Source organism: Pecten maximus, chromosome 2 (assembly GCF_902652985.1).
Source record: "Pecten maximus chromosome 2, xPecMax1.1, whole genome shotgun sequence".
NCBI lineage: Eukaryota > Metazoa > Mollusca > Bivalvia > Pectinida > Pectinidae > Pecten > Pecten maximus.
This window is the reverse complement of record NC_047016.1, coordinates 10,012,910-10,030,531: the sequence shown is the minus strand read 5'-3', so window position 1 is coordinate 10,030,531 and position 17,622 is coordinate 10,012,910. Positions and strand designations below refer to the sequence as shown.

General features: G+C 38.4%; 1 protein-coding gene across 1 annotated transcript in view; it reads right to left on the bottom strand.

Annotated features, from left to right (window-relative positions):
- Positions 1-3,850: 3,850 nt before the first annotated feature.
- LOC117316901 (protein lev-9-like) overlaps positions 3,851-17,622 on the bottom strand; it is a 55,371-nt gene continuing 41,599 nt past the window's right edge. Inside the window, exons 5-13 of the mRNA XM_033871683.1 lie at positions 16,961-17,143; positions 14,793-14,981; positions 13,975-14,148; positions 10,849-11,022; positions 9,666-9,750; positions 8,285-8,376; positions 7,693-7,869; positions 7,053-7,238; positions 3,851-6,883 (exon numbers count right to left, since the gene is read on the bottom strand). Coding sequence (XP_033727574.1) covers positions 6,603-6,883; positions 7,053-7,238; positions 7,693-7,869; positions 8,285-8,376; positions 9,666-9,750; positions 10,849-11,022; positions 13,975-14,148; positions 14,793-14,981; positions 16,961-17,143 — 1,541 coding nt within the window. The 3' untranslated portion in view covers positions 3,851-6,602. The remainder of the gene's footprint in view (positions 6,884-7,052; positions 7,239-7,692; positions 7,870-8,284; positions 8,377-9,665; positions 9,751-10,848; positions 11,023-13,974; positions 14,149-14,792; positions 14,982-16,960; positions 17,144-17,622) is intronic.

The window sequence follows — 17,622 nt, the reverse complement described above, 5'->3', positions numbered from 1 at the left end:
ATGATAACTACCGATAGTCATTGGTGGTTGGTACGATGATAACTACCGAGTCATTGGTGGTTGGTACGATGATAACTACCGAGTCATTGGTGGTTGGTACGATGATAACTGCCGAGTCATTGGTGGTTGGTACGATGATAACTACAGAAAGTCATTGGTGGTTGGTACGATGATAACTACCGATAGTCATTGGTGGGTGGTACACTGATAACTACCGAGTCATTGGTGGTTGGTACGATGATAACTACCGACAGTCATTGGTGGGTGGTACGATGATAACTACCGAGTCATTGGTGGGTGGTACGATGATAACTACCGATAGTCATTGGTGGGCGGTACGATGATAACTAACGAGGCATTGGTGGTTGGTACGATGATAACTACCGACAGTCATTGGTGGGTGGTACGATGATAACTACCGAGTCATTGGTGGGCGGTACGATGATAACTACCGATAGTCATTGGTAGGTGGTACGATGATAACTACCTAAAGTCATTGGTAGGTTGTACGATGATAACTACCGAGTCATTGGTGGTTGGTACGATGATAACTACCGACAGTCATTGGTGGTTGGTACGATGATAACTAACGAGTCATTGGTGGTTGGTACGATGATAACTACCGATAGTCATTGGTGGTTGGTACGATGATAACTACCGATAGTCATTGGTGGTTGGTACGATGATAACTACCGAGTCATTGGTGGTTGGTACGATGATAACTACCGAGGCATTGGTGGGCGGTACGATGATAACTACCGAGTCATTGGTGGGTGGTACGATGATAACTACCGAGTCATTGGTAGGTGGTACGATGATAACTACCTAAAGTCATTGGTAGGTTGTACGATGATAACTACCGATAGTCATTGGTGGTTGGTACGATGATAACTACCGATAGTCATTGGTGGTTGGTACGATGATAACTACCGAAAGTCATTGGTGGTTGGTACGATGATAACTACCGAGTCATTGGTGGGTGGTACGATGATAACTACCGAGTCATTGGTGGGTGGTACGATGATAATTACCGAGTCATTGGTGGGTGGTACGATGATAACTACCGATAGTCATTGGTGGGTGGTACGATGATAACTACCGATAGTCATTGGTGGTTGGTACGATGATAACTACCGATAGTCATTGGTGGTTGGTACGATGATAACTACCGAGTCATTGGTGGGTGGTACGATGATAACTACCGAGTCATTGGTGGTTGGTACGATGATAACTACCGATAGTCATTGGTGGTTGGTACGATGATAACTACCGAAAGTCATTGGTGGTTGGTACGATGATAACTACCGAGTCATTGGTGGTTGGTACGATGATAACTACCGGCAGTCATTGGTGGTTGGTACGATGATAACTACCGAGTCATTGGTGGTTGGTACGATGATAACTACCGAGTCATTGGTGGTTGGTACGATGATAACTACCTAAAGTCATTGGTAGGTTGTACGCTGATAACTACCGAGTCATTGGTGGTTGGTACGATGATAACTACCGAGTCATTGGTGGTTGGTACGATGATAACTACCGAGTCATTTGTGGGTGGTACGATGATAACTACCGAGTCATTGGTGGGTGGTACACTGATAACTACCGAGTCATTGGTGGTTGGTACGATGATAACTACCGATAGTCATTGGTAGGTGGTACGATGATAACTACCTAAAGTCATTGGTAGGTTGTACGATGATAACTACCGATAGTCATTGGTAGGTGGTACGATGATAACTACCGATAGTCATTGGTGGTTGGTACGATGATAACTACCGATAGTCATTGGTAGGTGGTACGATGATAACTACCGAGTCATTGGTGGTTGGTACGATGATAACTACCGAGTCATTGGTGGGTGGTACACTGATAACTACCGAGTCATTGGTGGTTGGTACGATGATAACTACCTAAAGTCATTGGTAGGTTGTACGCTGATAACTACCGAGTCATTGGTGGTTGGTACGATGATAACTACCGAGTCATTGGTGGGTGGTACGATGATAACTACCGAGTCATTGGTGGGTGGTACACTGATAACTACCGAGTCATTGGTGGGTGGTACGATGATAACTACCGAGTCATTGGTGGTTGGTACGATGATAACTACCGAGTCATTGGTGGTTGGTACGATGATAACTACCGAGTCATTGGTGGTTGGTACGATGATAACTACCGAGTCATTGGTGGGTGGTACGATGATAACTACCGAGTCATTGGTGGGTGGTACGATGATAACTACCGAGTCATTGGTGGTTGGTACGATGATAACTACCGATAGTCATTGGTGGTTGGTACGATGATAACTACCGAGTCATTGGTGGTTGGTACGATGATAACTACCGATAGTCATTGGTGGTTGGTACGATGATAACTACCGATAGTCATTGGTGGGTGGTACGATGATAACTACCGAGTCATTGGTGGGCGGTACGATGATAACTACCGACAGTCATTGGTGGGTGGTACGATGATAACTACCGATAGTCATTGGTGGGTGGTACGATGATAACTACCGAGTCATTGGTAGGTGGTACGATGATAACTACCGAGTCATTGGTGGGTGGTACGATGATAACTACCGATAGTCATTGGTGGGTGGTACGATGATAACTACCGAGTCATTGGTAGGTGGTACGATGATAACTACCGACAGTCATTGGTGGGTGGTACGATGATAACTACCGATAGTCATTGGTGGGTGGTACGATGATAACTACCGAGTCATTGGTAGGTGGTACGATGATAACTACCGACAGTCATTGGTGGGTGGTACGATGATAACTACCGACAGTCATTGGTGGGTGGTACGATGATAACTACCGATAGTCATTGGTGGGTGGTACGATGATAACTACCGAGTCATTGGTAGGTGGTACGATGATAACTACCGACAGTCATTGGTGGGTGGTACGATGATAACTACCGAGTCATTGGTGGGTGGTACGATGATAACTACCGATAGTCATTGGTGGGCGGTACGATGATAACTAACGAGGCATTGGTGGTTGGTACGATGATAACTACCGACAGTCATTGGTGGGTGGTACGATGATAACTACCGAGTCATTGGTGGGCGGTACGATGATAACTACCGACAGTCATTGGTGGGTGGTACGATGATAACTACCGATAGTCATTGGTGGGTGGTACGATGATAACTACCGAGTCATTGGTAGGTGGTACGATGATAACTACCGACAGTCATTGGTGGGTGGTACGATGATAACTACCGAGTCATTGGTGGTTGGTACGATGATAACTACCGATAGTCATTGGTGGTTGGTACGATGATAACTACCGATAGTCATTGGTGGTTGGTACGATGATAACTACCGATAGTCATTGGTGGGTGGTACGATGATAACTACCGAGTCATTGGTGGGTGGTACGATGATAACTACCGATAGTCATTGGTGGTTGGTACGATGATAACTACCGATAGTCATTGGTGGTTGGTACGATGATAACTACCGATAGTCATTGGTGGGTGGTACGATGATAACTACCGATAGTCATTGGTGGGTGTTACGATGATAACTACCGAGTCATTGGTGGGTGGTACGATGATAACTACCGAGTCATTGGTGGGTGGTACGATGATAACATGATAACTACCGATAGTCATTGGTGGGTGGTACGATGATAACTACCGAGTCATTGGTGGGTGGTACGATGATAACTACCGATATGCGGAATTATATCTTATTAAATCTGCATATAAATGTGACATTCCTCCATTCATTCTGAGCGGAAGTTGATTGTTGATGGTTGATAATACACCCATTTATAATTAGCCATCATACAAACTCTCACAACTGGATTTAAAAACAACAGACACATTTTCCTCAAAAAAGTCACAAATGTTTTAATTATCAAAAATACGACAATTACACGTATATTTAGCAAAATAGTTCTGGTATTAAACCTGTTGTTATCGACTTTCATGACATAATGTTTCCATGACAATATTTACTACGTGACTGAATGATTACTTCACAAGGTGTCACGAGAAGACGTGTTGTACTATTTTATGACAGTTAAACATATGGTTATCCTTATAACTATTATTCTTATACCTCTAATGATCATCTACTATTCTTTATATCTCTTATGATTATCTATCATTCTTTATATCTCTTATGATTATCTATCATTCTTTATGTCTCTAATGAACATCTATTATTCTTTAAATCCCTAATGGACACCTATTATTCTTTATATCTCTAATTATATAATATATTCTTTATATTTCTAATGAACATCTAATATTCTTTATCTCTCTAATGAACATCTATTATTCTTTATATTTCTAATGAACATCTACAGGTTGTATTATTCTTTATATCTCTAATGAACATCTATTATTTTCTTTATCTCTAATGGACATCTAATATTATTGATATCTCTAATGAACATCTAATATTATTGATATCTCTAATGAACATTTATCAATCTTTATATCTCTAATGAACATCTTCTTTTCTTTATATCTCTAATGAACATCTTTTATTCTTGATATCTCTAATTATCTATTATTCTTTATATCTCTAATTATCTAATAATCTTTACATGTATATCTCTAATGAACATCTCCTATTCTTTATAACTCTAATGAACATCTATTATTCTGTATATCTCAAATGAACATGTATTATTTTTATATATCTAAACAACATCTATCAGTAATTATATTTCTAATGAACATCTATTATTCTTCATTTCTCTAATGAACATCTATTATTCTTCATTTCTCTAATGAACATATGTTATTCTTCATTTCTCTAATGAACATATGTTATTCTTTATATCTCAAATGAACATCTATTATTTTTACATATCTAAAGAACACCTATCAGTATTTATATCTCTAAAGAACATCTATCAGTATTTATATATCTAATGAACATCTATCAGTATTTATATCTCTAATGAACATCTATCAGTATTTATATCTCTAATGAACATCTATCAGTATTTATATATCTAATGAACATCTATCAGTATTTATATCTCTAATGAACATCTATCAGTATTGATATATCTAATGAACATCTATCAGTATTTATATATCTAATGAACACCTATCAGTATTTATATATCTGATGAACATCTATCAGTATTTATATATCTAATGAACACCTATCAGTATTTATATATCTGATGAACATCTATCAGTATTTATATCTCTAATGAACATCTATCAGTATTTATATATCTAATGAACATCTATCAGTATTTATATCTCTAATGAACATCTATCAGTATTTATATATCTAATGAACATCTATCAGTATTTATATCTCTAATGAACATCTATCAGTATTTATATATCTAATGAACATCTATCAGTATTTATATATCTAATGAACATCTATCAGTATTTATATATCTAATGATATAAGATTTTGTAAAATAATGGTATCTTGTATGTCGCAATGTCCTAACATATGTTATATGGTTTGGTTAAATTAACCGAAAAATATGTAGATGATATTCTTGCTCAAACAACAAAGATAGGTACACGAGAATGCAGTGGAGAAGTTAAAAAGCGACATGAACGAGAGATATGATTTTAAAAATTACATTGAATTATACAAACATGTATTTTCATATGGTCAAAAGTATTTTGTATATTTTGATTTATCACATGATTTAACTGTTATTATTGCATATACATCATTTAAAACGGTATCACGTCATCATATTATTATAAAATGACATCATAGACTTCTATTTTATAGTATGACGTCATCATGGGGATAGAAAATGAACAGTTTACGTGGGGCGTTTTATAATAAAAACAAAATAAGCAATTAAACTATTGGTGAAGATTAAAAAAATGCATATTAACTCGTTTCCGTGGAAACACCAGCTCGTGTAAAATTGTTTTACCTTTAAATCAATATTCAATTATTACACGTATTTTGATTGATGTCGTTTATGTCACTGATAAAATGGTTTGATATTATGGAAATATGACAATGGGGAGCAGATGTGTATTACAGAAACAATGTACAACATGATGGTACAATATGATGACGTAAGTACACTTCAAACTAATCAGTTTCTGTATGACAATATACACAGAATACATGAAAATATATAAAAATTATAACTCCGACGAAAACGTGCACCTGTCCCGGGTTCCATTAAAGACCTTTTATAAGTGAGTGCTAGGACTATGTTTTTGTTCTCACCACTAATATAATCAATAATCCGTAAACGAGACGCCATATAAACTCATCATTATATTTTTGATACAGGCGCTATTTATATTACATCACACAATGATAATATTTGTAAAAAGATCGTCGACTTACACTCTAACAGACTAATTACAATACACAAACATCTAGGTTGATGCTGACCTTTATACTTCTATGATAAATTCTATAATTCAGAAAAAAGTTGTTTTCTCAAAGCCTGTAATAGAGTGGTTTATAATGGAGGCATTTCGAGTTATCGCCCATAGCATGTAAGTGACATCAAATTTATTCAGCAAAGTAATTCAAGAAAGAGTACATGCGTAATATTTGAAATCACAGTTGAAATTCCCCTGCTACCCATCACTTTGTACACAAATCAACATTGCGGGATTACGTTTCAGGCATTTCCTCCAATGGTATCCACAGTTTTGGGAACGGCGCATGTGTGGCGGGTTTGCATTTGTGATCCGGGTCACTAATTGGTGGGCGCCATTGTCCATTGACACATGTGGCACCACTTGGTCCTTCTAGCACGAAGCCCTCCTTACATTTGAAGAGGATCCGGTCTCCATGTCGGATTGTTTTTATGTAATGTCGGAAATCAAATATTGCCCGAAGACCATTCTTGTAAATTTTTCCATTTGCAATCGTTCCAGGGTTTGGACAATAAACTGAAATAATATGTTCGATTGTGTAGATTACATCAAATAAAAAAAAATAAGAATACGGATAACAAGATTATATGACAATGTCATGGTAGGGGAACCTATCGACATATTCGGGCTCATCAGGACAATATTTTAACAACAAATAAATCTTGTTTCGCTTGATAATACTTACATTCCTCACAGACTGGTTTTCCTCCCGTCCATAAACCAAATTTACAGGTGAGGAAGGAGTTGTCGGCGGGCATGCCCCGGAGCCGGAAACCATTCCTACAGATGTATTTTGCTCGGCTGTTGTGCCGTAAACCGTCAAAAACTCGCAGACCGTAGTCAACGTGTGGTGGGGGCTGGGGACAAGCCGCTACAAGTAAAATGGCTTCAACTCGTGAGACCATAAGTCACATCCAATTATTGGTATTGCCTAACCTTTAGAACCAGAGAAATATAAAGTTTTGGTTGCGCAATGTTACTACGTTTTACACTAATAAATGACACTGACTGTGTCCGTACATAAACATAACTACAGTGTACGTTGTACCTCATTCGCTTCAAAGTTATTTTCCGGATGTATATTGCCTATGCCAAATGTAAAATCCCTGATATTATCATTCAGCTCTTTCCTGGCCGTCATTTTAATATCTTAGATTTATTCTATCCTATCATTATTGATTTAAATTTAAATCTTAGGAATGTATGGAGAGCAGTTTCATGTGGACTATACCAGAAAAAAAAAGTGGATTTCGTAAATAAGACATGTACTTTCTGTATATTCACACGTAATTTCTCATCAAGATATCTGAATTAAAATGTTTTACCTGGTACACAGCGTGGCTGTGACGTCCAAGTTCCGTTGTAACATCTCACACGATTGGTTACATCGGGAACGAGGCCGTTTTTACATTGATACTCCAGATCTCGGCCACTCCGCACCCATTCACCCTCTTTGTACTTTTCTAAAGAGGCGTTCAATATAGTGGGGACTTCGCACTGCCCTGATAATCAAATAGTCGTATCTTAACTACATATTTTGGATGCGAAATATTTTGAGAAAACATGTATCCGAAATCCAACGGCTATCTCATCTTTGTGAAATAACGTTTGGTAAAGGGATATTTAGCTATTCGGAAACCATTAACGGGATATGTTAAGTTTATAATTCCAACATTTATAGTAATATCAAATCTTTCCGACACTAAATTTCAATTTAATTGTTATGTATGTTCCTTATGTATGAACGCATCACTGAAATGTTTTCCTAGTCCATTTGGTCGATATGATCAAGGAACAAGTACATCTGATTTAGAATACTCGTATTGGTGTACTTTATAGACAATATTCAGATGTTTAAATGAATGACATTAACTGAAACCATCACGTTAAATGATAACAAGTATCTATTGCACCTACCCCAGCAAGTAGGTATTCGGTCAGACCATTCCCCGGTCTCCAAACATCTCGTGGACAGTGAATCTCCCTCAAAATTGGTACGAACATTACAGCTGTAGATATAAAACACTTGTCAGTTACTTTAAAAACCTACTCCAGTAACATCAAACATGCCACGTTAGTAGACATGCGCAAGTTTTATTTGGAAAGAATATGTATTCCATTGAAGATATGTACACGTGATACATGTAACGTCAGGTGGTGTTCCACGTGATACTACTTCAGGCACATAATACATACGTACAATCTCAACACATATAAAATGATAACTCCTTCATGACTCCAAACGTCACGACACCTCCTTTTAATTCCTGCACCGACCCGTCGACCACCTTCCTAAAGAGAGCAGCACCGACCCGTCGACCACCTTTCCAAAACGGTGCAGCCCCGACCCGTCGACCACCTTCCTAAAGTGAGCATCTCCGACCCGTCGATCACCTTCCTAAAGAGAGCATCTCCGACCCGTCGATCGCCCTCCAAACGGTGCAGCAGCCCCCACCCCCCGACTCGTCAACCACCTTCCAAAACGGCGCAGCTCCGACCAGTCGACTACCATCATAAAGGGAGCGTCTCCGACCAGCGTCTCCGACCAGTCGACCACCTTCCCAAACGGAGCAGCTCCAACCAGTTGACCACCTTCCCAAACAGAACAGCTCCGACCAGTCGACCACCTTCCCAAACGGAGCAGCATCCAATGCCCAATCTCTTATAACATTCAATTATCATTTGTCCACGTACATATATAATAGAAATAATTCTCTCTCCTTCGCGACCTTGTCAAAATACGTTGTTCTTGATATTCCAAACCATATTATTCCTAAAACATCATCTGCAGATGGTTTATAATCGAATCTTCGGCCTTCTCCTATTACAAATTCTAGCCAACTTCTAGTCTAGCCAACTTCAAGTCTAGCCAACTTCTAGTCTAGCCAACTTTTAGTCTAGCCAACTTCTAGTCTTGCCAATTTCTAGTCTAGTCAATTTCTAGTCTAGCCAACTTCTAGCTGTTTTGTTTAAGCCCATACTTATAAATTGACGACCACAGAACGTTTACAGATACATTTCGAGATAGATAGGCATATTCTGAAAAAAAAACGAATGGAACTCCATCATATCGCTATTTCATCTGTCAGTGATTAACAATGAATGAAACTATCATATAGCTGTTTCATCTTCCAATGATAAATAACAAATAGAACTTTTATATATAGCTGTTTCGTCTTCCAATGATAAATAACAAATATAACTCTTATCATATAGCTGTTTCGTCTTCTATGATAAATAGCAAATGAAACTCTATCATAAAGCCGTTTTGTATTCTTATTACACGGACAAGACTCACCTGAAGAAAAGCTCTGACCCGACGGTCGTTGTTTCGCCCAGGACGTAGCCATTATAGAACGGCTCGGGCAGGCGACAGTTTACCTCTGTGATAAAAAGTTGGTCTGTAAGTAAGCAAGGCAGGGGATGGCATGTGATGGACAGGAACGGAAGGCGAGGATAGTGCACAAGCTGGGGTCACACAACTACACCAATACACCACACTCCAATTCTATAAACCTTCGTCGGGTCGGAGTTCATCTCAGCTAATCACGCTGTTCTTATGTTCAGTGTGAAATTCTAGATATTTTCATAAATAAACTCGTTACAAACTGCTTTTCAGACCAGATGTTTGACCATCGTCTACCGAGACACTATATAGGAGTAATAGACACTAGCAATAACGCCAAAACAAAAAATAAGATAGTGCAGTCATGCAAGTACTAACTAAGCATACACATCAATATCCAGTTGTTTGTCTTTACATCACAATATTGTATCAGAAAAAAAATATTCAAAAACTACACCGTGATAAATCTATCTAATCTCAATCTGTCTACCTAAAATTCATCCTTATGAAAAGAAAACAAAGTAATAGATATATGATTCCGCCAAATTTACTGAATCTGAATGGATGAACTCTGACCCGAGTAGTTTCAAGATCTCGGAGTCTGTCCGGACGTGTACGAGACTTGGTAATTTGTAACCAGACTTACTATTGGGTGAGTCCCATCTCGAGCTCGAGTTTTTGTTTCGAGAGCTACCTGGAGAGCGAGCTAGAAGGAGAAACGTCACAAATAATGACGTCACGCGTTCAAAACATATCTGCAATCCGATGTAGTATGGATCGGGATAATATAAAATTGGGTAGCAAGCAGGACTTAAAAGTGACTGTATGTAAACTGGCAACATGACCTCGAAATGCCTTTCTCGAGTACGCTTTAGAAATCAACCAACAGAAAAAAAACAGCATGTCAAATCAAAAGTTAAAGAATAATGGTTCAAAGATCGCGTGATCTTCATAGGCCTTGTTACTGATATTAGTACAATTACCTAAATAGAACGTTATTACTGTAATAGAACTATTTCATGTCAGATAACCAATAAAAAACATGTTTGAAATAGAGTTAAACAGATAAGAAAACAGAAAAGTTTGGGATCACAACCCCGAAGTGCTCGATTTTATGGCGGCTGCGTGAATTTACCTTGACAGAGGACGGGTTCGCCGCTCCACGTTCGGTCTGCCTGACAACGCCTCTCTATAGAACCTGACATCTTAAATCCCTCGATGCACTCGAACCGTAGAACAGTCCCGAATGCATTCCCGGAACCAACCATCGTACCGTCGAGAGGCGCTCGCAAAATCGGGCACTCCACAGCTGTTGGCAAAAAGATTTCGCGATTTGAGATGAAGTTTTCTGTGACATGGCGGAATATATATTTACGATTATAATTTTGCCTGTAATAAAACAAGCACACTGATTATTGCTAAACAATACATGTCTTCTATTGGATCCCGCTTAAAATAGTAACATCGACCTTGACCTTGACCCAAATACTCTGAAACCCGAACTTGCCAGCGAATATTATGGTCATATATCATTGTGTGAAGTTTGATCCAAAGCCCTCACATAATGATGCCGCTGCAAACCTAATAATCCTCATTGGTATTAGTTTACAAGAAATGACCAGGTAACGTGTACGAGACTAGGAAAGTGATACTAGTTCACAGGTCACACGACCACACTACGTCACAGAACAATGATTATTTTTTCGCTGCTTGTACACAGAACGCTGCTTTCTGATTCGTCAATTCTATCTATCCATATTTCTATAAAACAAAGAAGTCTCCGCCCACTCGATAATGCTCGCAGGAGTCAATGTCAACGCGCCACCTAGCGGGACTACTTCTTTTTCACGTTTTTTTTCTCGGCTCACTGTCCTCCAATGTTGTAAAAAAGCGAACTACAACAATGTAAAATATTTGAATACATTTCATACAGAAGAAAAATATAACCATGAGGCAGTAACGGATTTGTCATCATAAATCATTTTTATATTTTCGCACATGTTGAACTACGAAATGAACTGGCTTACGTCATCAAAACAAAACGTCGTCTGCTTACATGACTACAGAATGTAAACAAAATGCCTGGCAAGTATGCATTATGCTCTCCAAAGGTACCCTTACTTCCACTGACACATAAATGTGTACGGCATCCCCGTTATATTTCACTACTGGTCAAGACGCATGATGTAAAACAAAAGACGTAGATATGCTGCTCTACGTGTGGGACTCAGGTTAGGTCACCAATCATTAATCGGCGCCAAGCAACAATAATTTACATCCTAGAGATTGCTGTATCTTCCTCGTTTCATATCTGATTTTTTTTATCTCGAAAATGACGAGACCCTTTCATGACTGAATCCCCCCCCCCCCCCCCCGAGACTGAAATAGGCGCGAATCGGCTGTCCTTGACGTCACTTGCGTCATACAAGAGGCCATGGATATGATAATTGAACGTAGTGATTTGTCAAAAAAAAATCCATAATTAAATTTTATTGACTTGGTAGTTGTATACATAGGTTTTTGTTTTTTCCCCGTTGTAATTAAGAAATCAATCATAAGCATTGATGTCCATATTTTTTTAGTTTCAAATGGGGTACGAACAAAATTTTGCCAACTGTATGAATCCACAGCGCATTCTTACAAAAGTTTGCAAACAATTTCTTTTCATGCCCCTATGAAATTAAAAATATATTGACATTAATGCTAAATAAGTCACTGGACGGCAATATGCTTATTGACGACAATAAGTCACGGGGCGATAATAAGTCACAATAATGATACCATCTTAGCTCACACAGCGGTTCTAGTTTGCACAAATGACCTTCAATGTCAGGTTCTATGATACTGTTGTAAACTGGTACAGGTATCTGGAGATGCGGGTAAGTGTGGATTCATCATTAATCCCGGTTTCTCCCTTAAAGAATGTTATGTCAGATGAATTAACCTTCGAGGAATCGACTCGGAGCTAGAACTATGGGGTTTGTTTTCACTCCATTGCTGTCTTGCTGTCTTTTATTGACGACAAGGTATATGCCTGATGTCCTCCAAACAAAAAATCGTCAAACAATTAAGTCTTATTGAAAACAAAAATAAGTCTAGTGAGTGAGGATACACCATGCTTAAATAAGTATGCCAGTCTATCGGAATACTTGTCTCCGAATTCAACCAAGATAATAAGGAATTATTCTCAATATCTCACCTTCGATTTACTTAAAATCGTTCACTGCCAAATCGTCTTTCTTACAAAAGAAGAAGAAATTTTCACAATAACAGAACGAACGCGAATGTTTGATATGAGGTGTGGTAATGTATAAAAGTGTATAATAGAATGGCTAAACTAATGGATTTCACCCACTCAGCAATTCTGCATGCTGTTGTTTTTGCCAACTCCCAGGTGTTATCTTCCACGAAACCCATTAGAATCTTGATATTCACACCGCTTTGAGAGCAGGAGTCTTGATACTCAGTAAAAAGAGAGAATACTTCCCTGAACAGAAGCAACTATTCCTCTTTTTCGCCACAGCTGCATCATAGAACAGTAGGAACATTAAAGTGTACACACACCCTGAAGAGTATTGGAGAGAGCAGATAAGATGCAACTAAAGCAGGAGTTATTCCCCTTAAGGAATATGGACTGGATTGTCCATGGACTGACTTCAGCATTGCCGTAAAATCATGGTATATCGTTCGAGGGACGCGAGAAAAGGTGTTAACATATGTTGGGTTCTATTTTGGTTTACAGGTTATACAATACACCGTTCCGTATTTCAAAATGCAATGCTATCAGAAATCTTATGATTTTTCGCGGTGTTTTGGTTTTATATTGACGAGGTATAACTTATTTTGTTTTGACGAGGTTGAACACAGCGTACTTATTTTGTTTTGACAAGGTTTAACATAGCGGTGTTTTGTTTTGTTTTGACGAGGTTTAACTCAGTGGTATTTGTTTCATTTTGACGAGGCTTAATTCAGCGGTGTTTGTTAAATTCTGAAATGATTCCGAACAGCGCAAGTTTATTTAAAGACTAAAGACAGCGAGACGCTGTTTGAATTCGGAAACAAGTTTTCCGATAGCCTGGCATACTTATTTAAGCATGGTGTATCCTCAGTCACTAGACTTATTTTTGTCTTGAATGAGATTAAATTATGTCAAAAAACAACAACATCACATATATAGCCATGTCGTGATTGGGATTGCATTCAAATTAAAGAAGACCAATTGTTGTCAGTAGATAGCCACCGTCTTCATCTGTCGATTTACCTATACACTTGGGAAGAAATCCTGACCATTTCTTGTTTTCTTCACATGTCCGGGTCCTCTGCCCGATCAGTTCGTATCCCTCGTTACAATGGTAGTTGACCGTCTCCCCGAAGAAGAAGCGATGACCAGACTGCCAGCCGTTGACCAGGTTCCCGGGGAACCCACAATTGATAGCTGAAACAGATTGAGAACAAGGAAGATAAAGCTATCGCAAACATGACGAGAAACACGAAGGCAGGACTTACATGGAAGACATAGCTACAGCGTGTCGGTATCAAAGTTGACACATTATATTGTCATAACTACATTCGGTGTTAGACCAGCGACGGTTGTCAAACAGTAATGTACACAATGTTCCAAACAACAAAAACACCATTGTTTCATCTGATAATAAGTTTTTTTAATGTTACATTCCTTTATAGCAGGGAAATCTCCAAAATTAGCATTTGTCTCAAATCGCTTAACTATCACGGATCAAATAACATCCAGTATTTGGATGGGAGGAGGGATCCTGTTCATATTATCTGGTAATTTTTCTGGTAATGGTTTCCATGCATATCTTTATTTTTGTTCTTATTGCGTTTCGTTTTATTAATTTTGAATTGGAATCGTGGTTCCGTTACTATTTCGTAATCCTTTATTGTTTTTCAAAGAGCGCCTGTTATTAATATGTCCTGTCGTCTTTTTTTATAACTGGGAAGTCGTATATATTTCTTCTGGGGAAAAAAACAACTCTCAGTACGAAACAGGATATTAATAATTTCCACCATTTATCCTTACAAACGTTTCTCACAAAAAGGTATGAGTGAATTCCGTACGTCTACACATTAGTCTGATTCCTAGCCATGTCCAATCGCCGTCCGTGTTACACATCGCTCTCGGATCGCCTTCCATATCGTAACCCTGGTCACAAGCATACGTTAACTGTTGCCCGGATGAAAACGTTCCACCGGTCTCAATATCCATAATGATGGCGTGCTCGATGATCGGTGGAGGTCCACACGTTACTGTAAAATGAATGGAAGTTGCATGATCGTTCACCATACCATAACAGTTCATCATAGCAATAGTAAAAACAACCCAAAAACAAACAAACAAAATCGAGCATACCATTTGGTGTTAGTTAGCATGTTTTTTTTCATAATGAAATTTATGTTCAAATTTCAGATATTTCAATATTCAGTTTTCAATATTTTGATTTGGTTGCCGTGTCTATGATTTGGCGACTTTTGGCAGATTATAAAAAGACACAAACCAAACTATTTCTTTAAAGCGCGCTTTAGTGTATGATTTTTGCAAACTGAGAATATGTAAATATGTCAAATAAATGATACATAAAAGTACACCATAGTGTTGTTGTATAAAAGCGCCCGTACACAATGCTGTTGCCCGTAGATGTGCCTAATAATTATATAAAAGAACTACACTGTTTCGTCTCAGTAGGAGATGTCAAAGTTACGGGTCCAACAGTGGAAATCAAGAGGGAAGCCATCTTAATGAAAAACGCCTAATTAAATGTTCAAATATAGAAGAGGGAGTGTATTTTGTGCATTGATCTCACAATTCAATTAATGACGGAACTGTAGGATATTGTTTTGTATAAATCACGATGCAATAAAGAGGACTAAGGGTGGCGTTGGCTTTGATCAAAAGAATGTCCTTGAAATCAGAATCAATTTCAGTCATAAATGCCTAGCAAATTGAACAGGAACCCTTTTAAATGGAAGCTAGCTGCATGCATAACTGCGTCATCATCAGACTCGTCTTGCTTCTAGTCAAATCTAAATGTATTGAATTTCGTTACATGTACAACCATCCTTGTTAAAGTACCATTCCAACTTGGCTTCTGATTAGTCCTAATCCGAAGGCTTCTGATGATTTGTCAGTATTTTAGATATACTAATATTGGCCGATTGAAAACTGAAAACTTGACATTTCGTCGTATGTTTTCAACTGATCATATTCGTCGAAACAAACATTTTGTGGACATAATTGTGCTTAAAGCACGCGATTCAAAGTTTCGTCTCTACATGAGGACTGTCCTGTATCACACGAGATATCACCAGGTCATGTGAACGCGCTCATTACAAATACGTCTGTGGAAACTAAGAGTTGGATATGCAATAAATGCTATGCCTTATTTAAGCATTTACCCTTTTGATTCTTTTAACATCAGAGTAAGTGATGAGGGTCATATTATCAGCGCCATACCACCATACCGAGCTATTTATAGTAGGAACTGAACGGCTTACTTGCTATTACAAAGTACATATACAGTATATCAGATGACGCGCGCTGTATTCAACTCTATAAACAGTCAATAGATATTAAACTGTGTAGGTAACCAATTAACCGATCTGGGTCACTTAAGCAATTGATTTAAGGCTATAATTATGTTATACAAAGCGTCACATTGATACATAACGGAACATGTTGTAAAACGATGTTCGCTATAATACGATACCGTGAAATGCTACATTATTGTATACATTGGGTTGCATGTCGAAGTTCCATCATAACCATATCAAGCCATGGCCTTAACAAAGTACAGCCATCATAAAGATGAGTAACGGTGCCCAATACCAATCATCACGCAGAAACACCTCCATATCATGATATAGCCGTACTGAAGAAAACACCTAGACACCATAATGCCGAATCAGATCGCCTCGTGCAGACGTATAAAGCCGGAGTATCGTACCGCGTGATACCTACTAAACACCTCCATACCAAATCGTCATGTACCCAACACACAGAATAACACGGGCTAACCAAACTGCAGAAACAGTCAATCGCAAATGGTATATATGATATCCGTAAGTAGTAAATAGCGTGTGTAATCGCTACAAAAATGTAGTCTTAAGATTTTTGAAATGTTAAATGTGAAAATCTGATGGAATACTATCACCATGCAATAACCCCGTTGATCGTAAGTTTGGTCTCTGATCGAACCTTGTCAAACGCTAAAAGTACCATGTGAACTTACCTTTCTCGCAACTCGGCTCACGACCTCCCCACGTGCCATCCGCGAGACACTCACGCTCTTCTCGTCCAGCCAAGAAAAAGCCGTGTTTGCAGAAGTATTGCAGTTTGGCGCCCGTTGTTATCTGACTTGGAGGGATAATCCCTCCGTTCTCAATAGTCGTGTTGTTTAGGGGACAGCCGGCGTCTGAGAATGGAAACAAACGGTAATATTCAGTGTTAGTATAAAATGATATTTCTATACTTTCTGACTGGCTAAAATAGTACCACGTAAAAAGTCCTATCGACCAGGAGAACAAAAGATGCTGGTAAAAAAGTTGTTAGTAGTGTTTCTAAAATTAAATTCTGAATTCCTCCCCTTGGCATTGTTCAACAATGTTCAATATCGTGCACGTAATTGTAGCACAGACATGTTATAACAATAAGAAATTATATCATTAAGGAATTGGTGCGACGATTGTATTTTTAATGTTTTACAATTTGACTGTGGAATGTTTAAAAGATATAAATATTTACAAGTTAGGAAAAAACCTCAACCTCGGACTTCAAACTCGGTCGATATATTTCTCAGCATAATAAGACCATGTATCGACCTGACCAAAAGGCTATAATTGTATAGAAGATGATTCAAACTTATGATAAAAGAGTTATTCACAAAACAAGTCA